Consider the following 22,442-nt stretch of genomic DNA (forward strand, 5'->3'; position numbering starts at 1 on the left):
GGTGCTCCTGACTGACAGAGCCTTTCTGGGCAATTGTTTCAATGCTTGCATCTAGGCCAGACCACCAGACATAACTGTGCAAAAAACATCTTCATTTTGGACACCCCTGGATGTCCATTGTGGAGATCCTTCAATATGAACTGGCTTTTTTCTGGAATGACGATGCGCACACTCCATAGCAGGATACCGTCCGCCACACTAACCCTGGACAGTTTTGACAAAAAAGACCCTTAATTCGGCTGGTAACTGGCGATGCTGACCACCATACAACACAATGTGCTGAACTGTTGCGAGAATCGGGCCTGTCTGAGTCCATTCATAGATCAGAGAGAAAGTAACCGGCAAACAGTCCATGAATTTAGAGTGGCGACTACTTTATCTGCTCTGGGGGGTGGAGGTGGGGGTGGAGGTGGGGAGGGGGGTGGGGGGCGATATTGGACTAGTTGGTAAAGTTAAACAGTCCAAAGCATCAGCATTCGCTATTTGGGGCCCTGGCCAATGCTCGAACTAATATTCGTCGGCGGCCAACAGCAGGGTCCAGTGTCGAATCTTCGTGGAGGCAATGGGCAGGATTGCTTTATCCTCTTTAAAAGGACTGAATATAGGTTTATGTTCCATAATAATCGTGAAGTGGTGGCCGTAGACGTACTGCTGAAATGTTTTCTCTGTGTAGATCACTGCCAGAACCTCCTTTTCGATCTGCGGGTATGTTTGTTCTGCTGCGGGCAGCGTCTTTAGAGGCAAAAGCGATTGGCTGCTCCCCGCCATTCTCCATCCAATGCGACAGGACGACTCCAATACTGTAAGATGATGCGCCACACATGATGAACAAGTGTTTGGCAGGATCGTAGTGGGACAGTAACCTGGAAGGCAATAACTATTTTTTGACCTGCAGAAAAGTCGCATCCTGCGGTTTTCCCCACACTGATTTTCCTTTAAAAGGAGATGCAAAGGGGTCAACATGGTCACAAGGTTTGGGATGAACTTGCCAGATTATTTAACAAGTCCTAAAAACAAACGTGGCTCTGTGGAGCCTGTCGGGTGGGGGCCTGCTGTATGGCATGCACCTTTTCTGCGATGTTAAGCCTTTGCGGTCCACCTGGTAACCGAGGTAGATCACCTCCCTTGCATGGAAGATACATTTTGTTCACTGCAAGCGGATAGCATACACAGTGAACCATTTCAGCACTGTCCAGATGCTCTTGTTCGGTCGCCCCCATGACCAACCTGTCATCCAGGTAGAACGTCACGCGCGGCAACACTCTCAGGATGTTCACTATTACCCGTTGGACTATTGCAGAGGCCGAGGATACACCAAAAGGGAATCAGGAGTACACATTAAGTCCTAAGTGTGTATTTATTGTGACATATTTCCAGGAGGTTGCATCCAACTTGAGCTGTACATATGCGTGGCTTATATCGAATTTAGTGAACCAGCGTCCACCCGCCAACTTCGCATAAAGATCTTCAATGAGGGGCATGGGGAAGGGATCCAACCTTGAAGCCATATTCACTGTCAGCCTATCGTCCCCACATAATTGGACAATCTTATCCGGGTTTAACACCGACACCACTGGCGCCGCCCAATCCGCGAAACGTATGGGTCAGATGATACCCAGATTCCCTAGTCGACTGAGTTCAGTTTCCACTTTTTCCAACAGCGCATAGGGGACTGGTCGTGCCCAGAAATACCAAGGTTGGGCTCCTGAGTCATCGTGAATGTGAGCTATGGCCCCTTTTATCTTTCCCAGCCCAGGTCAAAATACTTCAGGGTACTTGCCCAGCACTTCACGTTGACCCCCGGATCCCATCTGGAGGATGTGTTGCCAATTTAGCATGCAGATGGCTCAACCAATCACGATTCAATAAGCTGGGGCCTTGTCACCTCACCACAATAAGCGGGAGGCGCACCGAATGGTGGTAAACCACCGGAGTCGTGGTGGTACCTGAAATGGCTCACCAGAATAGGTGGCCATGGTCTCTATCAGATCCAAATCATGTATACCCTGTTTAGTGAGGTCAAACTTACTCTGACTCAGAACGGAAACTGTCGCGTCATGCCTTGTATTTCCTGCATGCCTTGCTCTGCACCTTTTCAGGACAGCAAAATTTGGACGGCTTGCAGTAGATTCAGGGAAGGTTCAGCCAATAGTTTCAATATAAATGATCTTGCAGCCTTTCTTGCAGTGAAATGCAATCTTATGCAACCTTGACAATTACTCAGTGACGCATTCACCCGGGGTCCTTTCTATGGTATTAAAATGATACCACTGTACAATAATGGACAGAGTTGGGTTAGAATGCTGCCCCACTAGAGCTTCTAGTTTGTCCAAGGTTTGCATGTTGGATGTCGCTGGCTACGTAAGGCTTCGCATCACTCCGAACGTACGTGCGCCACAGGCAGTCAGCAAGATGATGTCTGGTGATCATTCTTCCTGATAGTGTTTTCCCTGAAAAAGTAGCGCATTCATTCCACATATTAGTTCCAGTCTTCCAAACTGGCGTCAAATACATCTAACCGTCTGAATAGAGGCATAATGAAGAGAAAATACAAACCTTTATCCAACTGGTACCAGGAGGTGGCTTGTCCGATGATGTAGCAGCATTGATAGCTATCCAGTTAGGCCCTCGTCACCAGTTTTATAAGGCCACAAAGGAGTTCACACCGAGTAGTTCAAAGACATTTTGCTTATTCACAATAACTATTACATTTATCACACGGTAGATCCCAACTGGCCTTGCCGGTGCCAAACTGGCCAGCTTTCTATCCCATAAAACTATACATTGTTTATAGGTCCCCCGCCCCCTTAACTGGGGAGCTCATACTCTGCAAGATTCGCGGGGAAGTTAATTGCTCCTGATGCACGATTAGTTGCACAAAGACGAGAGTTGGATACAACTGAGGCTTTATTGCTCTAAGATGTGTGGCCTCCCACAGCAGCTGGCGAAATGACTGCAGCATGGAGGACACGCACATTTATACTCCGCCCTGGGCAGAGCCAGCAGGCAGGGACTACCGACGTACCTGTAGTACAGGTCCTACCATACACCACCTAATATAGGTGCAACAGTGGTTTACCACAGTTCCCACCACCGAATGACCCTTGTGGGTTATAACAGTATTGTTGCTGGACGAGTAATCTGGAGACCCAGGGTAATCCTCTGGGCCCAGGGTCTGAATCCCACCACGGCAGATGGTGGAATTTAAATTCAGTAAAAAATTTAAAATTAAATCAAATGATTGTGGTAAAAACCCAACTTGTTCACTAATGTCTTTTCGCAAAGGGAACCGTTCATGGTCTGGCCTATGTGGTTGACTCTTAAATGCCCCCTGAAATGGTTTATCAAGCCACTCATTTGTATTCAACCGCTACAAAGAAAATACCAAGGAATGAAATCGGATGGACCACCCGGTATTGGCCTCGACACCAGAAATGACAACAGCAAACCCAAAGCTGTCAACGCTCCTTTCTAATATCTGGGGACTTGTGCCAAAATTGAGAGAGCTTTCTTATGGACTAATCAAGCAACAGCCTGACACAGGGCGCGATTCAATGGAAACATTTCAAAGTCCGGTTTTGGGTGCGTTTGGTGGGGTATTTTGCGGCGGCTAGTTAGTGAGATCGCGGTCAACGGTACTTTGTGCTAAAAATGAGGCCTCATGAGATTCTCGACATTACTTGTCAACTGATTCACCCGACTTGCGCCTCAGCTTCTTGCCGCTGAGAGATTTACCAGGATGTTGCCGGGTATGGAGAGCATTAGCTATGAGGAGAGGTTGAATAAACTCGGTTTGTTCTCACTGGAATGATGGAGGTTGAGGGGCGACCTGATAGAGATCTACAAAAGTATGAGGGGCATAGATAGTGTGGATAGTCAGAGACTTTTTCCCAGGGTAGAGGAGCCAATTACTAGGCGGCATAGGTTTAAGTGCAAGGGGCAAGGTTTAGAGGAGATGTACGAGGTAAGTTTTTTACAGAGGTGTCTGGAACTCGCTGCCGGAGGAAGTGGTGGAAGCAGGGACGATAGTGACATTTAAAGGGCATCTTGACAAATACATGAATAGGATGGGAATAGAGGGATACAGACCCAGGAATGGTAGAAGATTTTAGTTTAGACGGGCTTCATGGACGCGCAGGCTTGGAGGGCCTGTTCCTGTGCTGTACTTTTCTTTGTTCTTTGTAAGAAGGGGGAGCTGCTTTTAAGCACTACCTTACTACTCCCTCAGTCAACACACAAGCATGGCAGCACATAGACCTGCTCCTCGCTTTGGGGATAGCGACTTCACAAGACTTCTTGATCTTGTGGATGAGAGGCAGGACACCATGTTCTCCAGGGGGGGGGGGGGGGGGGGGGGGGTGGCAATGAAGGACCAGCAGCAGGGTCAGCAAAGCTGCCTGGGAGGCAGTGGCAACGGTTGTCAGTGCGGGCAGCTTGACAATGAGGACTGCCCTCCAATGTAGGAAGAAGACAAATGACCTTCAACGAGCTGGAAGGTTAAGCTACCACCTCTCTCCTGGCATCAGATCCGCCTGCCATACCTTATATTCCCCAAACCCCACCAATTCACTGGGTGACACCTCGCACCCTCCCCGCAACTGATCTTTGTGCTTCTTCCTCAGAACCCACTGCCATCCACCAGCACAACCCCTTCATGTCCAGGTGCGGTGCCCATATGTGCCACCTGCTGTAGACCCCACTGACCCATCAAACGTGAGGCTCACAGTGCCCTCTCTTTGTCCCTACAGGAGAAGATGGGCCATAATATGGTGCCCATAATCAATACCCTGGGGATTACCATTGACCAGAAAGTGAACTCGATTTGCCATATATGTACTGTGAAATTCTGCGACATGTAACTCACCTCCTGACCCATCAAAGCCTGTCTGCAATCTATAAGGTACAAGTTAGGGGTAAAATGGAATACTGATAGAAACATAGAAAATAGGAGCAGGAATAGGCCATTCGACCCTTTGAGCCTGCTCCGCTATTCAATGTGATTATGGCTGATTATCCAACTCAGAAACTTGTTGCCGTTTTGTCCCCATATTCTTTGATCCTTTTAGCCTACATCTAACTCTTTATTAAAAACATACACTGCTTTGACCTCAACTGATTTCTGTGGTGGCAAATTCCACAGGTTTACTACTCTCTGGATGAAGAAATCTCTCCTCATCTCAGTCCTAAAATGTTTGCCCTGTATCCTTAGACTGTGACCCTGGTTCTGGTCTCCCCCACTATCGGGAACATCTATTTTGCATCTACCCTGTTTCTACAGGTTTCTACGAGGTCTCTATGAGATCACCCCTCATTCTCTCCTCTTGCACTTCCACGTTCTCTTCCACGCAGTATTCTCCACTTGCCAGGAAGAGTGTAGCTCCGACAACACTCGAGAATCTTGACACCATGCAGAACAAAGCAGCCTGCTTAATTGCTACCCCTTCCACAAACATTAAATCACTCCACCACAAACGAACAGTGGCAACCGTGTGTACCATCTACAAGATGCACTGCAGGAACTTGCCGAGGTTCCTTGGGCAGCACCTTCCAAATCCACAACCACTACCATCCAGAAGGAAAAGAGTAGCAGATACCTGGAGCACCCCACCTGGCAGATCCCGTCTAAGTCACTTACCATCCTGACTTGGAAATATATCGCCGTTCCTTCACTGCTGTTGGGTCAACATTCTGGAACTTCCACCCTATCAGCAGGGCGGGTGTACCTACACCTCAGGGACTACAACCGTTCAAGGCAGCTGACTGTCACCTTCACAAGAGCAACTAGGGATGGACTGTAATTGCTGGCTTAACCTGTGACACCCCACAAATGAATTAAAAAAAATATAATCTTTTGATACTTTTTGAGCTTTAATAAACTTCTCTCTTAAAAACTTGACTGATTCCTTCAACAATACCTTGTGCTAACACATTCATTTACTCCTGCCCTTTGCTTCCAGTCTTCCAGCAACTCCTCTCTCCGGAGCCGCTGCTTTATCTTTAATAGCACCAAGCTTAATCTTGCTGACATTGTCTTACGTTGCACTTTTTAAAATCCATTTTGAAACTGCAAATATCAACACCGACTGCAGTGACTGAGTCTTGTTACTTTCAGGCTCGAATATGACTGTCACTCTTGCTGCTTTTCATCTGCAGCATGCCTGTGTAACTCACATATTGGGGCTGGTTTAGCACAGGGCTAAATAGCTGGCTTTGACAGCAGACTCAGGCAGGCCAGCAGCGCGGGTTCAATTCCCGTACCAGCCTCCCCGAACAGGCGCCGGAATGTGGTGACTCGGGGCTTTTCACAGTAACTTCATTTCAAGCCTACTTGTGACAATAAGCGATTTTCATTTCATTTCATTTTTAACACCAGTACATGACAAGAGGAAATAAAATTGAAAGGGAGCATTGTTTAAAAAATAATGCAAAGTGTAAAAGAATAGTAAGTAGCTCAAATTGAGGTTACAATTAAGTCTTGTGTTCTATCAATGTGGCAAACAGAGGTTTGGTGAGACAATTTGACAAATTGCCAGTCATCTCGTAACCTATTTATTTGTAGTCCAGAATAAAGGGTGTAATATTTGATCTTCGCTTATGTAAGCTTTAAAGATTCTTGTGAAGCAAAGATTTAAAGGGATATGGGCCAAAGGCAAGTATCTGGAGTTCGGTCACAGGTTAGCCATTATCTCATTGAATGGTGGGACAGGCCCAAGGGGCTGAATGGTCTCCTCATGTTCCTATGTTCCTAAAGTGGTGTATTGCTGATGCTAACATTTAGGTGTGCTGTACTATGCAGGAAATTATAGACAGCAATTTGCTATTTCTGTTTGCTTTAGGTAGATTTTACACAGAAAAGGTTTTTGATTTGATTTTAATTTCTTTATGTAGGAAATGTGGCTTTAAAATATTTAATTCAGGCCATTTATAACTGAACATTCCATACCAGACAGACTCCAGATTTAGAAAAAATGTGAAAGCTACAATCTATCTCGCACGGGATAACCTTTTAAAAAGAAAACGCACATCACTTCTTGTTAGCGGCTGTAGAGGTACAAAGTTTAGAACATGCATATCGAGAAGTGGGAACATTTTTGACATGATCACTGATGTTCAGCAACTCTTAAAAAAAATGAAAGGTTTGCATTTAGAAAGTGCCTCTCAGGAATATCTCTAATACATTTCACACAATTGCTTATTGCCATGACTTTGTAATGTCGGAAAGCACTGCAGATCTTTCAACGCTCAGAGAGACACCACAAACAGCACTAGGACGTTCCCATATTTTGTGAACACGGTAGAAATGTTTGACATGTTATAGCACACTTGGCTTTTCTGTTTGTGTTTCTTGGATCTCTGCAGAATGCTTGCATTTTCCTGTATATCATTTGTACCTGCATCAAAATCTGAGTGGATAGATGGAAGGTGAAGAAGTGAAGAAAGTGGCCCTGCACTTTTACAAAAGAGGCTTCCACATGCCGATGGCAGGATGGGGCCATCACTCACAGTGGGCTGAATGTTTGGGACTTTCACGATAGAAGCACAACACGGAGGATGCTAGAAGCCTGAAATGAAAACAGAAAACGCTGGAATAACTCAGCAGGTCTGGCAGCATCTGCGGGGAGAGAAACAGAGCTAACGTTTTGAGTCCGCATGACTCTCCTTCAGAGCTACAGGGAGACAAGGGTTTTTGGGTTTCTTCTGAAGTTCGAAGGGCTATAATAGAGAGGGATAATTTCCCCAGAGGTGACTGCAGGAATAACTTCGGATGTTTAACTGATTAATTCACTAATTCTTGCTCTGGCAGAGGTTCTGACAAAGGCCCATCTTTTTGCGATCCACATTTCATAAATATGTATTTATGAAAGTTCTCACCCTTTGTACTTTCTGTACCAGCCCCACTGTGTTATAGTGCTAGGAAACCTATGAGTACACTTTACGTTATACTTACAAGTTCCCCTCTACTAGTTAGATTCAGAGAGTCTTTGAGTTCGCAGCACAAAAAAGAGGCCTTCAGCCCATCGTGGCTGCACCTATCTGATCCCATTTTCCAGAACTTTGCCTGCAGCCTTGCAGCATGTAGCATTTCAAGTGCTCATCAAACACTTTTTAAATGTTGTGAAGGTCCCCAACTCTACCATCCTTTCAGACATTGAGTTCCAGATTCCCACCACCCGCTGGGTGAAAAGGCTTTTCCTCAAATCCGCCCCCCCCCCCCCAAAAAGAACCTACAATTTCCTGTTAAAACAGGCATCAGCTGAATTTTAAGTTAAGATCCACGGTCATAGTATGCAGCCTTTGCTGCGGTACCGGTTATACATGTGTGCCTCAGTACTGTGATGCTCAAAACGAGCCTTGATTTAAGAGAAACTTCAGAGTTTGCAAATGGACGGTCGGCGGGAGCTGACCAGCATTCACAATATTGAGTCCTGCTGTAATAGCCTGAATGGCTAAAGCAATCTCTACACTTGAAATTTACAATGCCAACTTTTCAGTGCTCATGTACTGAGATTGGTCTCATGCCAATAATATTGAAGGGAGACATTTGTGTTTATGGAGTGGAGGGGGATGAACGCTGAAACCTTACACCATCCACGTGTGCAGAATATCTTGCCAGAATGTACATTATTCAGTCATAAGCAGTGCTACTAATGTATTGCTCATTCTTTCAATTACTGAACCAATGCTAATAAAACTGAAAGAACTGGTCACAAAATAAATGTTGCTCTTGTCAGTGCGCTAACACAACTTCTATAGATTTATCAGACAAACAATTCAACTCTGTCAGGAGCAGAAGAATTGACTTAAATTTTTTGATGGTTTGGAAGGCACTGTGGACGGTTGTAATTGAGCCAGTCATTGGGCAGCAGAAAAAGATTTGGGCGGAGCGATTCTTGTGCTTCACCTTCCTTGGAGATCAGCTTTATGTGTGATGGCAGGAATTCTATAGTCATGATGACGCGAAATGGCGAGGGGAGGTGTGGGAGCATATCCTTATTCCTTATCTGCGGCTTCTTCTTGAGGGAGTGTAAAAGTGGTGCTGTTAGTAATTGTTGAGAATGAGTAATGGCAGTAGAGGAATTTGATGCAGCATTTCAATGGGCCAACGAAGACCTTGAGGAATGATGTTCTTCTGTGTCGCCTCATTTTCATGGAAGTAAGGTCAGATAGGTCCTGTTACTGACACACATTTCCGGCCTGCTAGGTTTTCATTGTTGCGCTCTGCTGAAATGGTAATAACACCCAGACAGTGCAGATTAACGTCTAATCCCCATATGCCTGAGGACAGGGAATAGACAATCCCATGCAATTTGGTCAAATGTCTTTCCTGCCTCCAGGATGACTACCGGGGCAAGAACGTCCTCATTGTTGCAGGAGCACATACTTTTGAAGTGTTGCCTAGTATTGCTCCTTGAGTGGATTTGTGGAAGGCACCTATTTAAGTTGGTCTACCTCAGGGAACATTTAAGGTTAGTACTTAGTAGTGATAGTGTGGAGTTTATCAGTTTGGAAATACAGAAGAATTTAGGTTTTGAGGTTAAAGCCAGAATGTTCATGGAAACACCACTGAGATGCCAAATTGGCTGAGGGACCACAGATCCAAAAGTCCTGCCCCATTTCTGACAGATCCTAGGCGGGATTCTCTCAGACCGCAGCGGGTCAGAGAATCGGCGATCGTGAATGATGCCATGGTGAATGATGACAACCCGCTCTGCGATGAGCTGTAAGCTCCAAATTGTTAGCCAATGTCTGACTCATGGCCACAGGTACACCCTCCACCTGGGTGGTCGCTGTATGCGTTACTGACACTCCATCACATGGACATGTTGGGTAGCTGGCGGCGGGGTGCTGGGTACAGTGGGGGGGGGGGGGGGGAGATTTACACTCACCTGGGCTCTCCGTTCCACCAACCTTTGAACACAGTGCCTCTCAGTCCCCTTCACGACCCCGTGGGCACCGGACATAGAACAGAGGCATCTTGCATTGGTGTAACAGTGAGTTTAATTGTAACGGGAACATATACGTTCCCTAGCCCCATAACTACACTGTGCTCTGCACCCATGCCAACTTATTAGGTGTCAAACTTCTTGGCCTTACGGGCCCTATCACTATATCTCGGTGTTTCCCCAGACGGGACAGCAGGAGTGGAGGCGGACTACTGAGACTCCTGCCCTGCGACTTGGCTCCCCGTTGGCGCGCGTTTCCTGGGGAGGCCCAACTTGGATGGGCCAGGCTGCTCCGTGGGTGTGCTGGATGGCTTGGTGCCTCCCTGTTCAGTCTGCTGCCCACCAGATGCACCAGAGACGGAACGGGGGAGTCCGAGGATCCGCAGTGTTCCGGGACCTCCCTTGCAGGAGTCACCGGGACGGGCCCCAGAACCTCCTCCTCCCTCGGGGTGCCCGGTAGCCCCCGAGCCTCACTATGGGAAGAGGGTGCGAGCGGAGACAAGCCCTGAGACACCACTGACACCTGGCATTGCCAGTCCTGGAGGCCCGCTGTTTTATCAACCAGGGTCTGAATGTTAGCAGCGATTGAGCTCAGGGAGTGGGCATCCCTGTCTAGGACTGCGCCACTTCCCTCTGGGTTTGTGCGACACTATCCAGCCATCTGGGCCAGGCCGCCGATGCTCTCAGCGATGACCTGCTGAGACTCGGCCAGAAGTGTAGGGTGGCTGAGATGTCCAGCTGGCTCTGGCACATGGCTGCCTGTGAGAGGGCAGTCCTGTCCTGGGCAACGGATGACGCGTGCACAATGAAGCCCCATGCCTTGCATAACCTGACCCGTGGCCGAAACTGTTGCACCCATTGCCTCCACTGCGGACGCCACCCGTGCGGTGTCGGCCTGGGTGGCAGCCATGACCGGCACCACTCCCTACTCCTGGACGTGGATGGACTCCTCCACCTGCGTCTGCAGTTGCTGCAAGCCGGCCGTCATCCCGTTGTCTAGTCCCTGGATTTCTAACTACATCGGGTCTATGGGTGGGTCGGGAAAGTCCAGGAACCCGGGAACCACCTGGGCGGCAGCTGGTTGCTGGGGCTGGGCTGCCCTCCAACCGTCCGGACCTTCGGCTGCTCCTACCTCCACCTGCTGCACCGGTACAGCTGTGTGGTGCGCACCAGTCAGTGTCCCAGGAGCTTCATCACTAAAATGCCCAACCAAGGTGCGAGTTTCTGCGATGGTGGGGGTGTGTGGGTGACTGCAGTGATGCCAAGTCTATGTCCTCACCGGATCCAAAGTCTGGGGGCTCCTGCGTCGAGCCCTGGTCCGATGTTCTTTGTGTCGCCCCCATCTGAGGGGCACTGTCTGGTCTGTCAGTCATCTGTCTGGCCGTCCTCTGTGCGGCACTGTCCTGGCTGTCGGGTGCGTCAGTGTCCATCGTCTCCGTTTCTGGCTGTCGCTGTCCTGGGTGGAGTGGTGGGGAATGGGAGGAGGGGGTGTAGTGTTGGGGGGAAATGCGGTGAGAGGGTATAGTGGTGTGGGAATGGATGAAGTGGTGGGGAGGAATGGGGAGGGGGTGTGTTGGGGGGTGGAGGGGTGAGGGGGTGTAGTGGGGGGAATGGGGGGGACGGGGTGGAGCCAGGCAGGGGAGTCTCACTTGCTGGTGCGTCTCCGATCTGGCAAGGGGCAACCTCCCGGTCCCCGGCTCCACCAACGAGGTCCATTGTCCTCTGCTCGTGTACTGTGAGGGGGTGCAGTACAGGTGAACCGCCTCCAGTTCTCGCACGATCCCTGTGGTTGTGGGCGGTGAGTCCTCTTAAATGCTCAGGGAGTGCAGGTAAGGTCTGTTGAATCATCAAGCTGTGAAATATTTATATCTCCAGCCTTTTAAAAAGAAGAATAAACTAGATTGCCTGTGCTAGTGAGAGTTGAAAAAATATCTGTTCTAGCAGTTACAATAGCAGTCTGGTAACATTACCACAAAGGCTACAATAATAGTATAATTAAGTCGTGAAAGTTTTCCACACGCTATATTTATTTCAGTAGTGGATCCTAAGTTCACAGTTTTCTGAAGAGGTTATTATAGGATTAGTCAGGAGGTCTCACGGCTGCATCCCTTGAATGACACGATCTTCACTTTGGGGAGGACCGGTGCAGGATGGAGTATTATAAGGGAAGCACGGTAGCACAAATGGATAGCAATATGGCTTCACAGTGCCAGGGTCCCAGGTTCGATTCCCCACTGGGCCACTGTCTGTGCGGAGATTGCACGTTCTCCCCGTGGTCTGCTTGGGTTTCCTCCGGGTGCTCCGGTTTCCTCCTACAGTCCAAAAACATGCAGATTAGGTGGATTGGCCATGATAAATTGCCCTCAGTGTCCAAAAAGGTTAGGAGGGGTTATTGGGTTATGGGGATAGGGTGGAAGTGAGGGCTTAAGTGGGTCGGTGCAGACTCGATGGGCCGAATGGCCTCCTTCTGCACTGTATGTTCTATGTTCTAGTGTTTTTTGATGTGGGGTTATGCATAAAAATCTGTTTTTTAAGGGATTAAGTACTTCAGGTGATTTAAATGTTTTGAATGGGCTTTCTTGAATACAAGTGTTTTTACAACATAATGTTTTTATAATATAGTGAGAACTGAAGCAGGCCATTTAAAAAATCTGCCTTATCACTTGGATGTCCCTTTTACAGTCTCATATCTGCGCCCAGAGGCGGCAGATCTGACTCCATCCTGCACCCATCCTCTGCAAAGTGAAGATCGTGTAATTCAAGGGAATTTCTCTGGAGGCGGATGCAGCCGGGAGACCTGAGTCCTGCTACCCGACTCAGGAGTAAAAATCTGGGCCTAAGGAATAGTACTATTTCCTATGACCCATAAGCTACTGTCAAAATACCAGTGAGGCTTTTAGCGCTCCCTGTTATTTAAGTGCAAAGACCATAACAACAGCAGACAGACATAAAATTAAACACATTAGTTTTGTGAAAATAGCTTTTTGTCCTCTGTCACCACTAAAATGCACCGGGTGGTTAAAGATGCTGCACCTGCATAGCACACATAAACTAATTTCACCACAGAAAGTTAGACCTGGTCTGAAGTGACGCAAGGTGACTAATCATGCATATTTGATTAAGTCATAGTTGGCTATTAAAAATGCAGTGAACCTTCCTGACACTGACAATTAAAGATTTCAAATGTGGACTCTCATTTCTTCAGAGTTTGTGATTTATAAATGGGAAATTAAAAATTAACAATTTTTTTAACTTTTCCGTTTCTTTGTCTTTATCTCTCTCTTAATCTAATCTTTCAATCCCTCTCTTTTTTTCCATTTCCGTAGCTGATTTGACATTGGCTTCACCCACCTGAATTTTACACTTCCTTCTCAGTCCTTGAGCTGTTTGTTCCTCCATCTTTCAATTTGATTGTTTAAGTATGATGTGGAAGTATGATCCTGGCTTGAGACAATTCACACCTCTTTAACCTGTGATTGTCCCTCTCTCCAGTTGCACCGTCTCGACATATAAAGACTTTATTACCTGCAAAGACTCACATTCAGAATATCATCTTGCACCATTGGCTTTGTCTATATTTGCTGTGTTTGTATAATCTACCTCTTAACTCACCTGATGAAGGAGCTACGCTCTGAAAGCTCGAGATACCAAATTAACCTGCTGGACTTTAACCTGGTGTTGTAAGACTTCTTATTGTTTAAGTAGATACACAATTGGCTCCCCTGTTCCTTCGGGCACTAGATGCTTGATTTCCTTTGTGTTTTCAATTTGCACTTCCAGCAACCTGTGGTGCAAAATATTGTTAAGATTGAAGGGGAAGGGCGAGTCCTACAAGTGATGCTGCTGGAATCACTCCTACAGAACATTATTGCTCAATAACAACTTTGCGAATAGTTTTGACAAATTTCAAAGGAGTTCATTTGGGCGTCTTGGCCAATATTTATTTCTGAACTAACATCACTGAGCAAGTTATCTGACAATCATCATGTTTTATTCTGGGACGTTGCAAAATTGGCTGCTGCAATTCTGACATTACGACAGTGACTGCATTTAAAAAAAAAGTAATTCACTGCTCTAAAGTACTTTGGAACATTCTGAAATTGTTAACGGCCCTAATTAAATGCAAGACTTTTTTTTTTAAGACTGTCAGTGAGTTTGTGAACGGAATAACAGCAACGATTGAACGGAATCTCTTTGATTTTCCTTGGCCCAATTTTATACTGTGTTATTACCAAATTATGCTGCTATTAGAGAGAATAATAACTATAGCCCTTGAACACATCTAGAGCAGATTACTGCTAATCAGGATGAGATTGCATGCTGCTTGCTTAGCAGGGAGGTTTGTAGGCTGTGTTTTGCACACCAGGTGGGAGTCCCTATTGAGATGGTACTACATCAGTAAAATGTTACACTAATCATGTATTTTCTGTATTTGGTTTATTGTTGATAAAGGGAAAGGCATATATAAAAATTAGGTGACTCGATCACTGCCAGTTTGACTATTGTCTGTGTTGACTGTACATTACCTATGGTGGAAAAATCCTGATTTGGTTGCAACTAACTTAATCATGTAGAGTGCGAATCTTTGTGTGACTTAATCAAATTATAAGTTCACATATTGTGGACATTGTGGCTTTTTTTTTTACACAGATGAATAATAATTGTACTGTAGAATCCCTATAGCACAGAAGGAGGCCATTTGGCCCATCTAGTCTGCACCGACCCTCTGAAAGAGTGCCCAACCTAGGCCCACTCCTCCGCCCTATCCCCGATACCCCACCTAACCTGCACATCCCTGGACACTAAGGGGCAATTTTAGCATGGCCAATCCACCTAACCTGCACATCTTTGGACATAAATATTTACATCCAAATGTAGCCCTCAAATGCAGTTCTGGACAGCACACTGCACTGTCCTATTTTAACCTGTTATTCTTTGCTTCCCTTTGCAGAGACAAGCTTCTTACTTGGAAATGCCCAGATTGTAGACTGGCCAGTAGTTTACAGTAATGATGGATTTTGCAAGTTATCTGGATACCATCGGGCTGAAGTAATGCAGAAAAGCAGTACCTGCAGGTAAGTGGAATAATTTTTGCTGTTTAATTATGTCACAGTTGCCCAGGCACACTCAAAATAACGGTGTGCTGCTCACCAATGTTTGACTCAGATTACTTTTTTAACGGAAACAAACTGATGGGTTTGCACTTGAGTTACTTTCAGTTGGTGGAACTGAAAGCCAGACTGCAGAATTCCCCCCAAAAAGGACTTGAGCTGCCAGAGGATGCAAAACCATGATCCTATCAAATGGTGGAGCAGGCTTGAGGAGCCTAATAGCATACTCCTCCACCTACTTGGTTTGTTCGCCTTGGAAGCATTCTCAATTCAATGATGCAGCTCCACATGCGTGACTTTGTATTGTTATTTTACTAGCCTCGTGCTGCTGCTGCTACCGTGGCAGCTCAGAAGGGCAAACGCATTAAAATATTTTCCACTTGGCATATCCCTTTGTGGTGTTCTTTGTGATTCTTGTTCTCAGGATGGATGTTGTAATGTTCACAAAAAAGCACAGAAGCTAAGTTCATTAACGAAGCGAACATTTATTTTCACGACTAATTAAAGCTCGACCACTTACTCCGATAGTAAACAATAATCTAATAATCTACAATCTACACTACTAGCACTAGTCTCTACACTCTATCTATAATTGTACTCTGATCACTCTCACTGCTCCAATGCTCTCCCCTCCAGCCTTCTCCCAAAAGCCTGTGAGTCAGTGCTTTATATAGCTCTGCATCTAGTTCCACCTAGTGGTTAATTATGATGTGACATTAACCCTTTCGTCTTTTGAACATTTCCCACAATGTCACACCCTTAAAGGCAAATTATAACAACATTGGCGAGGACGATAAACTATAAAACAGCAATCTACGAAAGCGGGCTGAGAAATGAAGATACTCAAGGAGGATGAACTGTACCAAAGGCAAGAGAGTGGTTGAGATAGATGAAGAGAATCAATGAGCTATGGCTACAGTTACTCATGGATTTTTTTCAACTTTGGCCTGTTTGCCTCAGTGCTATGGGTGGGGCGAAAGCCTCGATTGGAGGACCTCAAACATTTTAATACTGGGATATTAGTGGGAGAAAAGAAAATTTAAAGATGGCAGGGGTTACATTGAACTTCACAACCTGGCCAGGATTCAGGCAGAATCCCAGCCTCCCAAGAACTGGCCCTATGTTTGTTCCATTGATTCTTAAGCTGCATCGTTCTATGCATTAAGCTGCTTTATTTCTTAAAATTATTTTTAAAATTAATTGGAATATTGAAGTTTACTATTGCTGGATTTCATCTATTTGGTTTCGAATAATTGGGTGTAATTTTCCCAAATTTTTTCAGAGTGCCAGGCACTGACTGAAACCTGGCGTGTAGCTCTGCACCTTCACAGCTGAGTTTTAGTCCAGATCTTGAGTCTCTCTGAAAACTGAAATCCAGGGGGGGTGGTTTACGCCATCTCTGTGGCAGGGCGGAGCCGATAGAGCCGACAAGGCCGGCTCCGCATAGATCGGGCGCCCCTTAGAAAGGGCTCCCCTACCCCACAACAACAGCGGGGGCTCTCCCCCACTGCCATAAGTATTGGGGCTCTCACCCTCTCCCCTCCACCGCCACCATCAGCATCAGGGGCTACCATCCCACCCACCACGAGCACCAGCATCGGTGCTTCACAGGAACTGATGCAATATCGCATGATTAGGCTGTCTTGTGCAGCCTTGTGGAATACGTGAGCCAGCAGCCAAATGCACCTCAATACAGACCTCTACAGGCTCACTATATACTCTTTATTAGTCATGCAATACCAAGAATATTATATGGTGGCAGTACATAAAAGAATAGTTATAGAGACATCCCTACCATTGCCAGAAAGTTTCAAGAAGGTCACAACACCAAGCAGAAGCCTGGTTGAGCAGGAATTGGAGATTTGCTAGATATTGAACCACATTGGTCCTCACTACAAAGGGGAGCAGGTCATTACGCTGTTATATGTGACTGTGCAGACAATATTCTTGTCAGGCCTGTTATCGATGAGGAGAAAGCCTCGTATCAGGAAATCAAGGCACTTCATACGTACTACAACGCTGAGAAAGAATACCATTATTGAGCGGGCTAAATTTGACAAATGTACCCAACGTCAAGATGAAAATGTTGATGCATTAATAAATAACTTTTGCGGTTGAGAGATGATCTAGCCTTAGCAAAGACAATCCAACTGAGCAGACAGGCTAAGGCCAGGAATCAGAACTGAGCTGTGGTTCAAAGTGACAGGGACAGCCTTACCTCAAAAGCAGCTGACTCAGTAGAGTATGTCAAATATAAAAAAAGGAAAAGAATCCATCAACAGTCCCAGTTAGCTGTAATTGGTGTGGCATGGAAAAACATAGGTGTCATGTGAGAGTACGTTTAAGAAATGGGTGTTTACAAAATGTACCTTTAAGAAATGGGTGTTTGTCGGTGATGTCAGAGTGTGGGTGGAGCTGGACTGTCTGCCAGCTTTTTACTTTTGTTTTAGGCTGTTTGCTGCAGGGTATGTTTTAGTTTTGTTTTCAGTGTTGGAGCTGAAGCCAGACAAAGCAGGTGTATTGCTCTTCTCTCTGCCATGAAAAGACTATCTTTTGATCATTTGGTGAATTCAGAATTATAAATGTTCTCAGTAGTGAATGTAAACCTAATGTGCTTCTGTTAAAAGTTGTTTATTTTGTCTTCTGATTGTTGTTTGGGAAGTTATTAAGGATTACTTAGTGTTGTATTCTTTGGGGGTTGTATTTTGAATTGATGGTTGCTAAGATGTTCACTACATTTAAAAAAAAGGTTAACTTGAGTTCATAGAATAAACATTGTTTTGCTTTTAAAAATACTTGTCGATTTCTGCTGTACCACACCTGTAGAGTGGGCTGTGTGCTCCCCATACCACAATCTATTAAAAGTTGTGGGTCAGGTGAATTCCATGATACACTTTGGGGTTCTCTCGACCCTGGCCCATAACACAGGGATCAAAATTTCCCTGACAAAGAGGCGAATTACATATTTTGCAGAAAGAGGGACACTTCCAGACTATGTGTCATAATAAGAAACCTGTATCGAAAATGCAAAGGAGCCTTCAAAAGATGGAATGATCCAAGTTCTGGGTGTGTGGGACGCGGGTTAGTGCCAGGGGGACGGTGCTGCCTTCTCACCCTGGCCGCCCTGTGTTCAGTTTCTTCAGGCGCTGCTGGCCGGTCCGGACCACGTTGCCCATGGTGCAGACTGCCTCTGCCACCTGTGCCCAGGCACGATGAATGGCGGCGGCTGGCAGCCTCCATTCAGTGTAGCGGGGTCAATTACTAGGGGGCATAGGTTTAGAGGAGATGTACGAGGCAAGTTTTTTACACAGAGGGTAGTGGGTGCCTGGAACTCGCTGCCGGAGGAGGTGGTGGAAGCAGGGACGATAATGACATTTAAGGGGCATCTTGACAAATACATGAATAGGATGGGAATAGAGGGATACAGATCCAAGAAGTGTAGAAGATTTTAGTTTAGTCGGGCAGAATGGTCGGCACGGGCTTCGAGGGCCGAAGGGCCTGTTCCTGTGCTGTACTTTTCTTTGTTCTTTGTTTGTTCTTTGTTCATCCCGGGCCGGAGTACGGGGTCACCTGCCTTCCCTCCACCGCACCCAGCAGGGTCTCCAGCTCGGCACCGGTGAAGCGTAGAGTTTCTCTCCTTGCTGCCATCTTGTTGGCTGGGATGGTGTGTGTGGAGTGTGCAGTGTGTATCTGCGGCTGCAGCTTGTCAACCTCCTCAATGTCAATTGCGAAACTGGCGAATCCGGCACCATTTCTTATTGGAATCGATTGTGTTCTATGTGCCGCCGGTGCTCGCCCCTTAACATCGCTGACTCGGTCCAGGTGTGGCGCCAGTTTTGCTGTCGAGGAACTCCACAAATTCGATGCCGACGTCAACACTTAGGGCTAGATTCTCCGATTCTGTGGCTATGTCTGCAGGATCCGTCTGGTCTTATGACCAAAAGGTTGGCGCTGCCCCCGCACCAAGAAGAAACCAGTCTGAGAAACCAGTCATAGGACTCAAACCCCAGGCCCCTTCAAAAAGCCCCAAAGCGTGGTACATTGGCGAGACCATGCAGACGCTGCAACAACGGATGAACAAACAGGAATGTTCCCTTCCAGTCGGGGAACACTTCAGCAGTCAAGGGGAATCAGCCTCTAATCTTCGGGTAAGCGTTCTCCAAGGCGGCTTTTGGGATGCATGACAACACAGAATCGCCGAGCAGAAACTTAGAGCCAAGTTCCGCACACATGAGTACGGCCTCAATCGGGACCTTGGCTTCATGTCGCATTACATTCACCCCCCACCATCTGGCCTGGGCTTGCAAAATCCTACCAACTGTCCTGGCTTGAGACAATTCACACCTCTTTAACCTGGGGTTACCCCGATCTCCAGTCGCTTCATCCGGACCTGTAAAGACTTAATTACCTGCAAAGACTCACATTCAAAGTATTGTCTTGTATCTTTGACTTTGTCTATATCTATGTTTCTGGAGCCCACCACTTCATTCACCTGAAGAAGGAGCAGTGCTCCGAAAGCTAGTGATTCGAAGCAAACCTGTTTGACTTTAACCTGGTGTTGTAAGACTTCTTACTGCCCGTCTAAAAGAGAAGAGAATCCGTTCTGATAGACTCGCGAAAAGCAACAATTGTCTTTATAAGGAGGGAGGAAAGAAGAGGAGCTAAGAGAGGAAAACAGGATTGCAACCCACCACAGATTAAAGGTTGTGGTTTGTTTGATCTTCGCAATATAGGAATGGAAGGCTTGGGGGAGGGGGCAATACAGTACAATTGGCTAATTCGAAAGAATATGCTGATCAGATGCTGTGGGCGAGATCTATCAGTTGTGTGCGCCCAAAATGTAGCACGGCGCGGCTGATAGATGCAGGGAGATCCCCTCTTCTGGGATCTTCTGGGCTCTCCATGCTTCACGAGATTTAACGCGAGACGGCGCAATGTGAATCCTGCCCATTGTGGGCGGGATCCCTTTCTGGCAAATCTGCATATTAGAGTGAGACAGCTAGAAGACCTCAGGCAAGCGCCGTTCAATGCTGGTCTCCATGAACCAGACCAGACAGAATGGCACTTGTGGGTATCTCCAGGTGACCGGAGGGACCCAGGTGCTTCCCCTCTGAGCAGGGGGGGCACGGTTACACTGCTGGTGACACCTGAGCACCCTGGCAGTGCCACCTGGGTGCCAGCCCAACACTGCCAAGGTGCCCACGTGGTGGTGCCAGGCTGGTGGTGCCAAGCTGGCTTTTTCACGCGATGGGGATCGGGCCGGGCAGTGCCCTGTGTGGGTGGGGGTTGACAGATCCGTCCCAATCTCTCCCTGCAATGAGGAATTCCAGCGCGTGTACCTTCTCAGTGTAGAAATCAGGACTATGTACGGCCTTGGCCCCACGTTCCCCGCTGAGGCCCCCGATCTATCCGAGTGGCCGTTCAATAAAAGTGGTGTTTCTCGATGCTCCGAGTGCCGGGAAACACCCGGCTAATCGCGTTGCCATGGGACTCTGTTCCCATTCGGGTAGATCGCGTCCTGTATTTATCACCACAGCGAGTGAAGCAACATCACATGAATAGCCATGAGAGCCATCAGTAAGATGTGTCTCACCACTATCTTTTTGCAACAATTAGGAATGGACAACAAATGCTAACCATGCCATGCCTGCAACCTTTGCATCCCTTAAGTTTTAAAAAATGCTTATGCAGTTGCCATTGATAAATGTTCCCTGAAGGTTTTTGTTTAGTTTAAGCAATGAAAGGTGATAGACACACTGGGCGGAAGTTTCCTGTAATTTGTCAGTACCAGACCCTGATCAAAACCGGTATATATCTCTCCAGATACACAGCCGAAATTTCTGACCAGAACTTCAACCATTCTGACAAAAAGAAAATTGGTGGGTTGGGGGATGGGATGTTGTATGTCATCCATCTGATGGGATGGGCCCTGATAGAGACTGCAAGGCCGGCTCCACTGAGATTGGAGCACCATCTTTAAAGGGCGGCCCGATCAGCACTGAGGTCAACCACTCCCTCCTCACCACCACCACAAAGCTATTGGCAGCTCTCCGCCTGCCCGTCACCCCCCCCCCCCCCCGCACAATTATTGGGGGCTCTTCGCCCCCCACATCCTCCCTCACAGCCGCCACAGCAGTATTGCTGTTGGTCCCCCCCTTCAGTGCCAGAACTCTCCCCTTAATGCCTGCTCACCCTTCAATCGCAGGTTCCCTCAGGGGTTATGGGGAGAAGGTAGGAGAATGAGGATGAGAAAAGTATCAGCCATGATTGACTGGCGGAGAAGACTCGATGGGCCGAATGGGGTAATTCTGATCCTATGTCTTATGGTCTTATGGTCTCCCTCACTGCTTGCTCCCCCCCCCCCCCCCCCCGTTACTGTCAAGTCCGTTCCTTCAAAGGCCTCACCCCTCTCCATCCTCCCATCAGACATAATGGGACCCTGACCCCCGCCACCAATTGGGCTTCCTAGAGGGCCCACCCTGGGGCAATGCCAGCTTGTCCCCTCTCCCTCGGAGACTAGACTTATCTTGGTGCCCCCTGCGGGATCCCCTCGACTCCTGGTGAATATTTAGTGAGGGGGGAACATATGGCTCGGAAGCCCCTTAACCATATTTAAATGTAGGAAAATCTATTTAAATGTTGGCAGGAACTTTGTTACATTACCGATGTTGGGTGGGGAAAATACCTGGCGAGATGGTATTTTGCGCCATGTTATTGCCTCATTGACGGTGAACGCAGGAGCAAAATCGCCCCCACTGTTTATGACTGTTTATATTTACTGCATAAAATGCAATCTCATTACTTGAGCTTCCAGCATTTTGCTAATGCTCTGTCTTTGCTCTGCCCTTGGCTCAGAAGTCATTGTTGTTTACACTCTGAGAGAAAATAAATGCTTACGATATCTAAATTGTTTCCAGTGTCATTTAGGAATCAGTTAAAAATAAAGGACAGATTTAACAAATGTATTTTTTCATCCCTCTTAGACCATTATTGTCAAGTTTAAGTAACAGCGGCTGTAAAATTAGCTTAATGGCTTATAAATAGCCATCCCCATTGATTTTAATGGGTTGGGTTGCAGCGACCATCTTACTGTTTTCATTGAGTTTAATGGGAGAATGACATAAAACTTCACGGAAAATACAGAGCATCATAATTAATAGTGTCAGTAATTTCCTCCATAATTTCATCTTTCTTTTGCGCTGATGCAGCATCGTTATGCCATAGATGTGCCATTATTTAATTGATGCAGGTCACCAGAAAGTCTTACGTGTCCACTTTCCTGGAGCAAAAAACGGACCCTGGCTGGATTCTTCGTTTTGGAGACTAAGTCCCCAGCTGCGTGAAAACGATGGTCTTTTATGCCAGGAAAACTGATGCAAAATAGCCA

At 46.8% G+C, this 22,442-nt stretch overlaps 1 protein-coding gene across 1 annotated transcript in view; it reads left to right on the plus strand.

The window, feature by feature from the left end:
* kcnh5b (potassium voltage-gated channel, subfamily H (eag-related), member 5b) overlaps positions 1-22,442 on the plus strand; it is a 474,329-nt gene that overhangs the window by 67,432 nt on the left and 384,455 nt on the right. Inside the window, 1 exon segment of the mRNA XM_038775353.1 lies at positions 14,896-15,019. Coding sequence (XP_038631281.1) covers positions 14,896-15,019 — 124 coding nt within the window.

This window comes from Scyliorhinus canicula, chromosome 2 (assembly GCF_902713615.1).
Source record: "Scyliorhinus canicula chromosome 2, sScyCan1.1, whole genome shotgun sequence".
Lineage (NCBI taxonomy): Eukaryota > Metazoa > Chordata > Chondrichthyes > Carcharhiniformes > Scyliorhinidae > Scyliorhinus > Scyliorhinus canicula.